General features: G+C 46.7%; 1 protein-coding gene across 3 annotated transcripts in view; it reads right to left on the reverse strand.

Moving 5' to 3' along the window:
• Positions 1 to 2,129: 2,129 nt before the first annotated feature.
• Positions 2,130 to 14,235, reverse strand: part of LOC115072958 (glutathione hydrolase 1 proenzyme-like) — a 184,725-nt gene continuing 172,619 nt past the window's right edge. For all 3 annotated transcript variants that reach the window (XM_029571001.1, XM_029571002.1, XM_029571000.1), the window contains 2 exons: positions 12,827 to 12,940; positions 2,130 to 2,460 (listed from right to left, as the gene is read on the reverse strand). In XM_029571001.1, the coding sequence (XP_029426861.1) occupies positions 2,314 to 2,460; positions 12,827 to 12,940 (261 nt within the window). In that variant the 3' untranslated portion in view covers positions 2,130 to 2,313. The remainder of the gene's footprint in view (positions 2,461 to 12,826; positions 12,941 to 14,235) is intronic.

Below are 14,235 nucleotides of genomic sequence, written 5' to 3' on the forward strand. Positions count from 1 at the left end.
TGGGAGAATGGCGGCCTCCGCTAGCCAGCGACGACTTCTCCGGCATCCTCGGGACAGCGTGGGCGCTGCCGACCACCATCTTGTTCCTGGTATCACATAGGTGCGCATGTGTCCTTTTGTGCATGTCATGGCGGGAACTCGGGGGCGTCCCCTTCCGATGACGTCAACCTGCTGGTATACTTAAACCTTCCGGCCCACTGATGAATTAGCAAGGCATTCCTTTCGTTGCATAATTCCGCTCCACGTTGGGATCCCGTTCCAGAATCGCTTTGACATTTAGACACTCCGGGTTCCCACTTCTCGGGGGCCTTCCGCATCTGGAAGTTTGGTTGCCATGGCGTCTTTCTGCCGACCCTCTAGAAGCTGCACATCGCCATGTTCCCAGGAAGCCTAGGGGCGCGTGTGCGGTGCGCGAACCTCAGGGGCGTCCCCCTGAGATGACGTCATCCGCACCGGATATATAAGGTCTCTGAAATCGCTAACTAAATGAGTTAGCAAGGAGTTGACTATGGTTCACTACCAAGCTACTCTGCCTCCTCGGACTTACCAGGGGCCGCTTACCAGAAGCGGCCTTCCGCTCCTCGGAGGGCCGCTTCTGCCTAGGACATTTCTCTCCAGCCCTTGGATTCTACCTGGGACTTCCTGGTGTGAGTACCTTCTCTACAATTGCCTTCTCTATGCTGCTAATTCCTCCACCGGTTACCCCGAGCTTCGGGTCACTATCGTGCATCGGCACTCTTCTGCCTCCTATCCTGAGCTACAGGGTACTGCTGCCTCTACTTGATCCATGACTGGATTCCTGTACTGCCACCATACCCTCTACAGCTGGTATCATCTATCCTTGGCATACCCTGCGCTGCGGGCCACTACCGGATCTGCGCTCAGAGGGATTCTCATCGGTACACAGGAGTCTACAGGTGTACCTCATACTGTGGACCATTCCAGATCTTCTTCACTACAGTATCATTTCCCTAAGCTCAGTGACTGTGTTTACTTTACCCGCTCCTTGGGTCTTGCATTAACATTATTTTCTCCCAGCATGGGACCAATGCGAGAAAGTAATTTGGGTGCTAGAGGATAGGTGGATGTCATAAGAACATAAGATATGCCATACTGGGTCAGACAAGGGTCCATCAAGCCCACTATCCTGTCTCCAACAGCTGCCAATCCAAGTTACAAGTACCTGGCAAGTACCCAAATATTTAAACAGATCCCAAAGCTACTAATGCTGGCAACAAGCAGTGGCTATTCCCTATTAATAGCAGTTTATGGACTTCTCCAGGAACTTATCCAAACCTTTTTAAAACTCAGCTACACTAGCTGCCTTAACCACATCCTCCAGCAATGAATTCCAGAGCTTAATTGTGCACTGAGTGAAAAAGAATTTTCTCTGATTCATTTTAAATGTGCTACTTACTAACTTCATAGAGTGCCCCCTAGTCCTTGTATTATCTGAAAGAGTAAATAATCATTCCACATTTATCTGTTCAAGTCCTTTCATGATTTTGTAGACCTCTATCATTGTCCAGGTACTCTCCCCACCATGAAAATGCTCAAGTGCTTAGAGGAGGATCGGAATAGCAGCTCCCCAAACCTTAAGCACAGGTTTTTTTGCTTATGCATTTTATGGCTTCCTTAATTGAGAGCACAAATCCTATGAAAAAATACATTTTAAACTGACCTCCATTTCATTGTCAGAACTGAAAAATAACAAATATATATGTTTTTTAAAAGCAGAAATATAATTGTACAAGTTATTGGCAGTATGGGGGATGAGTCCACAGAAAGAAAGCCAGGGAGGTGACAGCTAGGACTGGCAGTAGTAGCAGTGAGCATCAATGAAATCAGGGTGAGATTGAGAGGAGGAGTAAATGAGGAGAGTGGATGAAGGTGGATTAGGAGTGTAGAGGAATGGTGCTGGTGGAAGGGATGTGAGAGTGGAAGATATTAAAGAGGTTGCAAAATCAGGGTGACAGCAAGGTTACAAGGTGAGGGTGTGAGCAGAGGAGGAGTGGCAGGAAAGGTGTAAACTATTTATAAGAACTGTAGACTGCCTCCTCGAACCAAAAAACTAGAACTGCCGCAGTGCATGTGTGCAAGGAGGAAAAAAGAAAGGCGACGCCATGGCGAGGGGTGCTACCACTATTACAGTTTTTATAATTGCTCTGGATTTATATACATTTATATTCAGAGGGTCTCAGAAGTTTCAAGCACTTTCCTCAATAGTAAGACTTGACCCCTGAGATTTTGCCCAGGTCCATCTCAACATGAGTTGATCAGCATATTCATGAAAAGCAGCTGCCCAGCCGAAGGTCAGTAGCCTGCCGGATAGCCCCCCTTCCGGGAATCTGATGCTGCAAACAATTTGTCCTCCTTTCGCAAAATAGCTTGAACAATTGAACCAGCAATTGGAATACGCATGATCTCATGGTGTCTCTCCTTTAGACTGTCTTCTATACTCTGAAACGGAATAAACAGCATGAAAATGCCCAGCTGAACATCTTGGCACATGTGAAAACACAAAGAAGCTTGAAAGACTGCGGGCACAGCTGGAGGAGTAACAGGTCAGCCTTCTGTGCACCGGGCCCAGTTCTGTGCAGGAGGAAGGATGGACCCACTACCCAGAGAATTTCCACGCTCTGGCCAGAAGGCTTAGTATTTAGACATTTAGAGGGTCATTTAGTAATCGTGTGGATAGAAAGGACAGGCAGACTGCAGCCCAAACATTGAAAGCTAACGTACATGCAAGTGGGTGAAGAACCCATTGTGGCCTCTGGACACACATGAATGTCTGCTCATTAGCAGCTGTACAGGTTGCACATACTTTAAAAACCTGAAAACTGTGTGCAAAAATGGTTTCCCCACCCCAATTCTTCCCCCAGAACCCTTACTGAGTGTAAAATCACTTTGCCATGCGCTTTTAAACACACAGATATCCCCCCCTCCACCATCACTAAGCCAATTTTCAATTGTCCATTTGTGTGCATTAAATCAGATTTATTTGTGCAAATCCTTTGAAAACGTAGCCTTCAAAAAGGAAATTGTTCTAGCGGCTCATGCATCCCTTCCTCCTATTTTCTTCCTTTTCCCTTGTGCTACTTTTCATAACAATGGAACCTTTTCACTTCTGCAGTTATCTGCTTCTTCCTTTAAGACTCAGCCACATGTGCCCCAGGCCAGGATGAGGTTAGCCCTGGTGGTAATCCCCATACTCTCACTGCTTCTGCGGTGCCTAATCCCTGCACTGGCCATGAGGGAGGAGCAGCCTCCATGCTATCCAACTGCAGCCAAAAATGTGCTCTCAGGAACAGGGCTGCACGGTTCCAGGGGAGATCCCTGTCCCTGCTTTAAGCAGAGCTGCGACGTGCTGCCTGGAAGAGCCAGGGCTGTGAATGCTGCAGAAGTAGCGTTCCGAGTCCTTGAGAGGCGGGACTCTCAGCCCTGGTTTAACGGTGACCCCTGCTGGCCAGACGTAGGCTGCAGGTGTATTAGCTTCTGGGTCACTGCAATGGCTGGGTGGAATGCCCTGGCTAATTGTGAATGTAGAGACCAGTTCTGATTAAGCTGGTAGCCAAAGGGAGCAGGAGGCAGCTGCTGGAATAAAAAAAAGAAAAAGAGCCCACTGCTGAGTGGTCTAGAGCAGGACGAGGAGCCCCTCCCTCTTGCCTCTGCCAAACCTCTGCTTCAATTCCAGAAGGGGGGGGGGGAGGGTCCATGTGCCATAGCGGCACTTTACCTGCTAAGCTATGGGAGAGACCTCCGACCCCCAGCAACCCACATGGCACCGCTCCATCAGTCCTGCAAATCCTGGCAGTGGCACAGGACCAGGCCTGATGCCAGGTGAATAAACAGGCATCACAGGCCGCTGCATAGGTGAGCAGGAAAATCCCAGCTACCCGGGAGACGGGAGGCAATGTGGGCAGTAGAGGTTAAAGATTCAACCCATAATCACTGGAGATCAAGACACATAGGAGAAATTATGTCTTACCTGTTAATTTCCTTTCCTTTACTTCTGCTACACCAGTCCACAACCCATGGGTTATATCCTCTCATCCAGCCAGAGGCGTGCTAAGGGGAGGGCAAGGGGGGTGGTCCGCTCCAGGTGGCAACAGGGGGAGAGGGTGCCATTGCTGCTGTCCGGAAGGTCCTGCGGTGGCGCAGAACACTCACGTGGCGGGGGAAACCCTGCCAGCAAAAGCAAGGAGCTGCAGTGGCAAAGGCCAGCGGCGCTGCCGGCATTTCCTGGAGCCGGAGCGGGGACGCTCCAGGAGCCAGCAGCAGAAGAACAGGCCTAGCATTGCTGCCGGCGACCGAAGAAGGGAGAGACTGGCCCTGTGAGAGTAAGTGCCAGTGTATGAGTGTGTGTATGTATGAGGGTGTGGTGGGGGGTGTGTTTGTATGAGGGTGTGTGGTTGTGTGAGTGTGCCTGTGAGTGCATATGTGTGAGAGGGTGCTTGTGTGCGGGGGGGGGGGGGGGGGATGAGAGAGGAAGCGTGTGTGTGTGTGTGTGTGTGTGTTAGAGGAATCTTGTGTGAGAGATGAGGGAGCGTGTATGTGTGAGAGAGACGGAGGAAACATGTGTTTGTCTCTTTCACACACACACACACTCAAGTTCTCGCTGACTCTCACCAAGCATGTATGTGTGTGAGAGACAAAGGGAGCATATTTTGTTTGTGTCTCTGTGTGTGTGTGTACCCCTAGTTCATGACAATCTCAGGGTGACAGGTATGGGGAGTGGGGGATTTTTAAAAATCCTTATTAGTTTTAATTACTGAGTGTTATTGATGTCTGCTGTTTTGAAATATTTTATCGATGTTTAGAACATTTTAAAAATTTATACAGAGTAAGATTACTGTACAGGAACTTCCAATTATTGAATATTATTCTATTCATCAGCTGTTCTGAAATGTATATTTTTAGTATGGTTTTTACTATTCTGATTGATTTATATTTCTTGATTGTATAGTTTTGAGGAATAGTGATTTTCTGCTTTTCCACTGTTGCACTGCATACAGAATCTGGCTTGCGGTTTCCAGTTCAGTTTTTTGTCTGCATGTGTGCATGTGAGAGAGAGATGGAGGAAGCATGTGTGTGTTAGTGAGTGTGTGTGTGTGTGAGAGAGAGAGAGAGAGAGAGATGGAGGAAGCATGTCTGTGTATGAGAGAGACACAAAGGAAGTGTGTGTGTGTGTGAAAGAGGTATAGAGAAAGTGTGCGTGTGTCTCTCTCACACACGCAAGCTCCCTCTGTCTCTCACCAAGCATGTATGTGTGTGTATGAGAGACAGGGAGCATACTGTGTGTGTGTGTGTGTGTGTGTCTATGCATGCAACAATCTTAGGATGACAGCTATGGAGAGTGGGAGATTTTTAAAATCCTTATTAGTTTTAATTATTGGGTGTTATCTGATGTGTCTGCTGTTTTGAAATATTTTATCAATGTTTAGGAAATTATAAAATTATATATTGCAGGGGGTGTGTGCCAAAGAAGTATCCGCCCCAGGTGCCAAGTACTATAGGTACGCCTCTGCATCCAGCACCCATGCAGGCAGGGTTTTGTTGGGTTGGTTTTTTTTTTAATGATATCATTAGAATATATGTCATATTAAGAACTAAATCAGTCAATTTACTACTGTCAAAGCTAAACAAGCACTAAAAATATCAATCAATGAAAACAATTTAATGTAAGAAGAAAAAGAATACAGACAAAGAAAGAAACCCCTTGCAAGACATCTTGCAATGTCACAGCCTAGCCTATCAGCTTACTTATTACTTTAAAAATTTAATTTTTAACAATTTTCTTTCTTTTTTGTTTTTAAAGAAGATTCTCCTGGAGAGTCAAAACTCTCTATGCAATAAATACAGTAAATATTTACTATCCTCTTTTTAACTTTTATTTTTATTTTATGGGTGGGTTGTGGACTGCTGTAACAGAAGTAAAGGAAATTAACAGGTAAAGAATAATTTCTCCTTCCTCCTTCCTTCTGCTCCACCAGTCCCCAACCTATGGGAAATCCCAAACCTCATCTAAGGTGGGTGGATGACAATCCCGCTTTTAAGACAGATGAACCAACACTGGCATCTTGTCTAGCGAGAAGATCCAACCTATAATGTTTTGCAAATGTTCCCAAAGAAGCCCATGTGGCTGCTTTACAAATCTCCACTGGACTCAGCCCAAGATGAAGCCTGTGCTCTTGTTGAATGGGCCTCATTAATCTCAGCACAACTCTACCCTGCAGTAAATAAGCAGAAGTAGCATTTTTAACCATCTAGCAATGGAAGCCTTTGAAGCCGATTCTCCTTTCCACGGTCCATAAAAGAGAGCAAACAACCTCTCAGAATTATGGAAATCCTTCATCCTCTCAAGGTAATGTTTTTAAACATCTTTTAACATCTAGATACTTTAAAAACTCTGAATTGTCAGGAAGAACTCTTCATTGATTTAAATGAAACGATGATACTACCTTAAGAAGAAAAGAAGGGACCGGTCCTAAAATAACTGAATCTGCTGTAAACCTCAAATAGGGTTTTTGCCACGATAAAACTCAGAAATTCGCCTGGCTGAAGTAATCGCTACTATAGAGATTGTCTTTAAAGTCAAATCCTTTATTGTGGATTGATTTAAAGGCTCAAAAAGAGATCTAGCTAAGGCTTGAAGAACCAAATTTAAATGCCAATGAGGAAAAACAGATCGGACAGGAGGACAAATATGCTTCACCCTAGTAAGAAAACAGGAAATATCCATATTGGTAGAAATTAAACTGCCTTTAATATGACCACGAAAACAAGAAATGGCTGCTATCTGAACCTTTAAAGAATGTAATGCTTTATTCAAACCATGCTGCAAAAATGAAAGATTATCACTTATTTGAGATGATCAAGGCGACAAATTTCTATTCTTACAAAATTCCTCAAAAATATGCTAAACTCTTACATAAGAAAGAGAAGTGGATTTCTTTCTTGAATGCAACATCATTGAAATCACTGAAGGAGAACAGCCTCTCTGAGCTAGCCTTGCCCTTTCAATAGCCAAGCCACAAGCAAGAATGGAGTTGGATCCTCCATCACTATAGGTCCTTGATATAAAAGGCCCTTGACTTGATCTGTTAGTAACCTCCTTTGGTCTGCATAGCATGGTCTTTGTGGCCAGTCGGGAATAATAAAACCACTAATACCTTTTTTTTCTTAGAACTCTTGCTATTAACAGCCATGGCAGGAAAAGATATAGGAGATTGCATCCCATCCAACTTTGCTGAAACTTATCTATCGCTTCACTGCCTACTTCTCTGCGATGACTGAAAAACCTTCATACTTTTCTGTTCTGACAGGAAGCCATCTGATGAGGTCCCCATCTTTGCACTACCAGAACATAAGCCTCCTGACTTAACTCCCACTAGCTTGGATCTATTAGATTCCTGCTGAGATAAGCTGCCTGCAGATTGATCTGGCCTGCTATGTATTGGGCTGACAATTGACCTAAGTGACTCTCGGCAAATAAGAGATATGTCTCTTTTGAAACATCCTGACTGCACGTGCCGCCCTGCTTGTTTATATATGCAATTGCAGTTGCATTGTCGCATAAAATTCTCACTGCCTTCCCCTGAAGGAGATTCTGAAAATGTAACAGAGCCAATCTGATTCCTCTGGTTTCTAGGCAATTTACAGACCAATGGTACTCGCTTTGGTTCCAGAGACCCTGAGTATAATGATTCTTAAAATGAGCTCCCCAGCCCTTTACACTGGCATCCATTGTCAGAAGAAGCCAATCTGGACTTTCCAGTGCCATTCCTTTTTTTAAATTCAGAGGATGTAACCACCATTTTAGAGATGCCCGAGTCTTGTTGGATAATGGAAGGCATACCCCATAGCCATGAAGCTGTGGATTTCATCTCAACAGAAGCGAGAGTTGAAGAGGTCTCATATGATCCCTTGCCCACGGTACTAAATCCAGAGCCGAAGCCATTGAACCTAGAAGCTGCAGATAAGGTCAAGCAGTTGGAGCCTGCTGATCTAGAAATTTCTTAACTTGGTAAAGTATCTTTGAGATTCTCTTCTGAGAAAGGTATACCATGCCAGCGGCTGTGTTGATTAATGCCCCTAGATGCTCTATAGTTTGAGAGGGCTGCAACTAAATGTTGGAGTAATGAGAGTAAACCTTCTCTTGAAGCTATTCCCTTGGAATATGATTTGGCCCTTATTAACCAGTCGTCTAAATAAGGGGGGGGGCTAAAATTCCTTCTTCTCAAAAAAGGCAGCTACAACAACCATAACCTTCGTGAAGGTTCGTGGGGCTGTAGCCAGCCCAAAAGGTAGGGCAATAAACTGATAATGTTGGCTGATTACACAAAAATGGAGAAATGTTTGGAAGTCTGGTCTCATTGGAATATGAAAGTAAGCCTCCTTTAAATCAACAGATGCCAAAAACTCGTCCCTGCAAATAGAAGCAATAACCTTGTGAAGAGATTCCATGTGAAAATGAGGGATATAAGTATTTCAATTTACTCTTTTTAGATCCAACATGGGTCTGAATGAACCGTCCTTTTTTGGAATTAGGAAATATATTGAATAATAACCTTCCTGACGTTCCTTGATTGGAACCTCCTGAATTGCCTGCAATTGAATTAAGTTGTTCAATGTGACCTGAATAGCGGCAATCTTATCTGGAGCATGGGCAGGAGAACAACATAATGATCTCTTATTGGTCTTCTTAATTCTGGAATGTAACCAAATTGGATTATATCCAAAACCCATTGATCTGAAGTAATCTGGATCCATTCTCTGAGAAAAGCCTGTAACCTGCCCCCTATAGGATTCCTCAGAGAATAAATCCCCTGGGCTTCATTATGTATTCTGTGGAGCGCTGGAGGGTCATGCAGTTTCAGAACTCGATCTTCTTGCTCCATGAAAAGGCTGAGTTCTGCCTCTACCTCTCAAAAACTGAGGACGTACTCTCCTACCAGGTCTATATCTCTTTGCTTCCAAGAAATGACTGCATGCCTGGTAGGAAAGAAAACTGGCCCGAGATTTATCTTCTGGTAATCTCTGCAATTTTGGATGTCCCAAATTTTAATTAGATGATCCACTTCCCCATCAAAAAGGTATTTACCCTTAAAGGGTAATCGCGAAAGTCTAGATTTTGACAAAGAATCCACAGACAATTTCTTAGCCACAGCAGATGTCTAGCTCCTACAGAGAGAACTAAAGACCTAGCAGAGATTCTAATTATATCATACAAGGCATCAGATAAATATGCCATAGTCAACTCTAACTTACCCGTGCTAACAATTTCAGATAATTGCTGAATCCAACGCAGTAAAGATCTTGAAACACAACTCACACAAACTGCTCAATTAAAGCAGTGATTTCCATTTTATGGAACAATCTAATCTGTTCCTCTTCATCTTCCTCAGATTGAAACTTCCAGTGAATCCAGACCACTACCACCTCTCTCATCTTCAAATCTTAAAACAGAGGGACAATCCAGTTCCAGTGAAAGTGATTCAGCTTAATCTGAATGAAATCTCTTTCTCTTTTGAGATGTAGACATTTCAGCAACTGGAAATTCAATCTATCCTTGTTCTACTGCACCCTCTCTTTGCCCTTGTAAGGCATGAAAAGCCTGGTGGAGAAACTTGAAAAAATCAGGAGAAAAAGCACCAACATTGGTGTTTGGGGAGCTCCTGCTTCAAATCATGAGAAAAATCTAAACCTGGCAGCAATTTGGGAGGTCCCTGAGATAAAACCGGATCTCCCCTTAGTGATGTCATTCCGGAGAATCAACCAAAATGGCTGCCGCGTCCGAGCCAGCCGACAGAATGGCTGCTGCTGCAGTCGCTCTGGAAGAAGACTTTTGCTTACCCGGAGCCTCTGCAAAGGAAGATTTGTTGCCCGAAAGAGTAGATTTAATCAAACTGGGTGAATTATATTTACTGCAGCATAGATCACAGAGACTCCCCTCAGTCGCTGAGCGCTTAGCGCCAAAATGCCACAAGGATGGCTTTTTCAGCCATCAAATCAACATAAAGGGGTAGATTTTAAAAGGTGCGTGTGGTTCCTGGCATGCGCACATGGACGCATAGATTTTACAATCCATGCACGCGGGGGGAATTTTACCAAAGTATGCATGGCGATGCAGTCAGGCCTCCCCCACGCCAATTAAGGAGCGGGACTGGGAGGGAACTGGGAACTTCCCTACCCCCCTTGCCTAACCATCCTACCCCTTCCCCTCTCCATCCTGACCCCTGCCCCCTACCTAAGTAAAAGAAATTTTTTTACTTACTGCTCTGTTGGAGGAGAAGCAACTTGCGCACCCCAGCAGTCCCGGCCAGCCTCTGCCCCGCCCCTCCCTGCCCAGACAATGCCCCTGGCCTGCCCTTTTTCAGGGCCCAGCAATTGTTGCTCGTATCAGCCCTTACGCGTGTGGCTGGGCCCTTCTGAAATGTGCACGGCTTGTGCAGGGGTCCGGCCATGCGCATATTTGCGCGCGTGGCCATTTAAAAATTTGGTTGAAAGGTAGCTTGAGGCTGTGACAGAGTAAAACAGCTTGCTGAAGAAAGTGAGTAAATCTCTCCTATAATTGCTTTGTAAACACCAGCAAATCAAGCAGAAGGGCTCAACCTTGCCTAAAGGGAGAAGGGGGCAATTAACAGAATTTATGCTGTGTGAGCTGGCTGCACAGCAGGAGCAAACATCCACAGGAGCATGGCTCACAGAAACAGCCTAAAATACAACTTAGAAAGTAGTAAGGAGGCTGAAAACTGAAAAAAAAAATCCTTTCTGTTCAAGAAGAGATGAATTCAAAATCGTTCATCCAGCGGCTGGAGGCAGAGAACACTGGTTGATTTGGTTCCAATATGACGTATATTCTAATGATGTCAATAAAAAAAAACAACTCTGCTCCTCTATCAGGTCGATCACAGTAAGGGCCGCGGTAGAAACAGTGCGGTAGTGTCAGGCGCACCCTTCCTCCCCGCACGCACAGTTCTCTTCACTAACCTCCCCGATACTCTCCTCTAATCGCATGCAAATGCATGCCGCGGCTTTAAAGCGGTAGGGGAGGGTTATGGGCCGCGTAACCCATTTTACTGTATAGGCGCTTAAATACAGCGCCTATACAGTAACCAGGGTGCGCTTGGTACCTGTCATTCAAATGACATTTGAAATGACAGGTACCAGGAAGTGTAAAAATCAAAATTTTTAAATACCTGTCGGAGGGCCGCGTGGGTCCAGGCGCGGCCGGCGGGATCCGGGGGGGCCGGTGGTCGCCGTGTTTAAATCTAGGCCGCGGGCGGGTGGGCGCCTGTTCCGGGCGGCGGGGGGTGGACGCGCGTTAGTTTTCAGACGGCCGCGTGGGTCCAGGCGGCCGGCGGCGGCGGGGAGCCGGGTGGTCCGCGTGTTAAATCTAGGCCGCGGGTGGGTGGCGCCTGTTCCGGGCGGGCGGCGGCAGCGGCGGCGGGGGGGACACGCGTTAGTTCGAGGACGGCCGGCGGGCGTGGTCCGCGTGTTAAATCTAGGCCGGTGTCCGCAAGGCGCGCATTCATTCACTGCCGGTGGGGTCCAGCCCCCACCGGCAGTGAATGAATGCGCACCTGTGGCGAACCACCTGCGATTCGGCGCGCAGGGAGTGACGTCACGGCATGTGGACTGCCTTGAGCGCCGAATCGGCAGGGGTCGCACAGGCCGCGCATCGTCATTCATTCACTGCCGGTGGGGGCTGCCGGAGAGGTCAGCCCCCACTGGCAGTGAATGAAATTCATTCAATCCAGGCGGAGAGCCGGCTGCTTTCTGCCCAACCCGGCTCCTCCGCCTGGATGAATGAATGGCGCGCCTGTTGCGACCCCTGCAATTCGCGCTCAAGGCGTGACGTCACGGCATGTGACTGCCTTGAGCGCCGAATCGCAGGGGGTCGCACAGGCGCGCATTCATTCATTCATCCAGGCGGAGGAGCCGGTGGCGAAAGCAGCCGGCTCCTCCGCCTGGATGAATGCGCGCCTGTGCGGACCCGGCCTAGATTTAACACGCGACCACCCGCCGCCCGCTGGCCGTCTCGAACTAACGCGTGTCCCCCGCCGCCGCTGCCGCCCGGAACAGGCGCCCACCCGCCGCGGCCTAGATTTAACACGCGACCACCCGGCTCCCGCCGCCACCGGACCGCAGCTGGACCCAACGCGGGCCCTCCGACAGGTTATTTAAAAATTTTTATTTTTTCTTCTGACAGGTTTTATGTGTCCCACATCATTACATTTCTCGATCATCTCTGTATCGCTTTTTTTTAAAATTGTGTTTTATTGTTTTTGAGTATCTTAAAAGCGGTGTCGATGATTGTTACTAGACTCAAGTCCTAACTCCTACTAGGGGGAGGCGGTAAACTAACACGTTACGGCCGCGGCAAAACAGTGCGTTACTAATGAGAGAACCTGAGCGCGCGTTACGGTATCGGAGGGGAATAGCTAAGTCCTTCATTTACAGCTAATTCGTTCATTTACATGCCGGGTGCGGGAAGGGTTACGCGTCTGTTTAAGAAGCACTACGGATGCGCAAAACCTGGAGACTGTATCGCTGGTTGGCCTTACGCGTCCGAATTGTGCGCAGCAAGCTCGTTACAGACGAGAAATCTTCAACTGAACTTTACTGGATCGACCTGTATGTGTGCTGGATGAGAGGATATAACCCATAGGTTGTGGACTGGTGGAGCAGAAGGAAGAGGAAGGGGGAATTTTATAAGCGCTGCCCTGAAGCTCGAATGGCGCATCTCGCTGCCAGGGCCATGCATGCAGATTGCTGAGAAAGGTCTCTTGCACCACTCCCGCTCCCAGGATTGGAGACGGACCTGCTCTACCGTCTTCTCCAGCTGTGTGACATTGGGAAGCAACTGGTTGTGAAGACGAGGCTCCTCTACGGCTTTCTTAATGTCGTAGCCAAACCAGAGCGCATTTATGATCACCTGAAAGAAGGAGAAACCTAAATGAGAGGTGCCAGCCCTACCCGGCCTGATTTTAGGACACAGAAATAGATCGAGAAGACAGAAACATCCAAATCAAAAGTTCTGCTTTCTTACAACATTTCATGAAGAACCTACACTAACCCCCTCCCTCAATGAGCATTTTAGGTTTCTTGTTGCAAGTTGGTAAGACCTTGCTGTACCCACTGAGTATAGCTGCAGACTGAATGCTCTTTACTTTCCAATAACTCAAATTACCCCTCCCTGGACATAGTGAAGGAGATTGTTCAATATTGGGGAGCTCAAGCCCTCTCAGAGCTGCCCCTCCCATCATGCAAGTCACCAAGCAGCAGAAAACTCAAGCAATGCAGCCCTGCGCTCTCAGCTCTGCCAGCCAGAACCGACTGCACACCCTGCCAGCAGTCTGATTAAATATGAAGAAACGTCATGTACAAAAATCTGTCTCCAGCTGTCCCTGAGCCACTGACTTAACACCTCTTGAAGCACAGACGTGGCAGTATCGTTTACAGGGATTATTCTGCAGTGCTGCCTTAGCATATTGAGTGTTAAATACAGAGTTACAGTATAGCAGTGTGAGTCCATGTCATGCTCAGCCTTTAAGAAGACAGATTATAGTCAGTAATGAAATGTTCCACTTAGTGGTCTGTTGTTGATGTTTTGACGTCTTTCATTTGTTAAAGCTTGCCCTTGTGTTACAGGAATGACCGATTCTAGACTTTGGCTGCAGGGATTACTGGGGAGGGCAGATCATTGCATGTAGCCAGGGTGCCTGGCAGGGGATTCTGTAACTTTCCTCTGCTCCAGGGAAAGCTCCTCAAGCTCTCTTCAGTACAATTATAGGGGTCGATGCAATAAAGTGCGAGTAAAAAACATGCGGACAAACTCGGCACCCGTTTTTAACGCACGCACATCCACCTCTCCTGGATGCCTGATGCAATATGTAAATGAGCTGCCGCATTAATAAGGACATGCTCAGCTAAAATTGTGTTCAAAAGCATCGGGCGCCCGGGAAACCTGGCTGTGTGTGGATTAGGAAAACACACGTTCAATTTATGAGCATCTGTTTTTATCCCGCGGCAGCAATTTTACCAGCACAATACGCACACACAATATACACGATCCGGAGCATGTATATTGTGGGTGATTATTCTGCGCCTCCCAATTTTTTTTTTTTATGTCAAAAGACTTTTTTTTTTTTTTTTTGCATGGTGCTGCTTTCTGTGGTTCCTTCTTAGTAGTGCAATGATACAAAGTAGGAGGACCCACAGAAATGCAAG

The sequence above is a fragment of the Rhinatrema bivittatum genome, chromosome 11 (assembly GCF_901001135.1).
Source record: "Rhinatrema bivittatum chromosome 11, aRhiBiv1.1, whole genome shotgun sequence".
Taxonomy (NCBI): Eukaryota; Metazoa; Chordata; class Amphibia; order Gymnophiona; family Rhinatrematidae; genus Rhinatrema; species Rhinatrema bivittatum.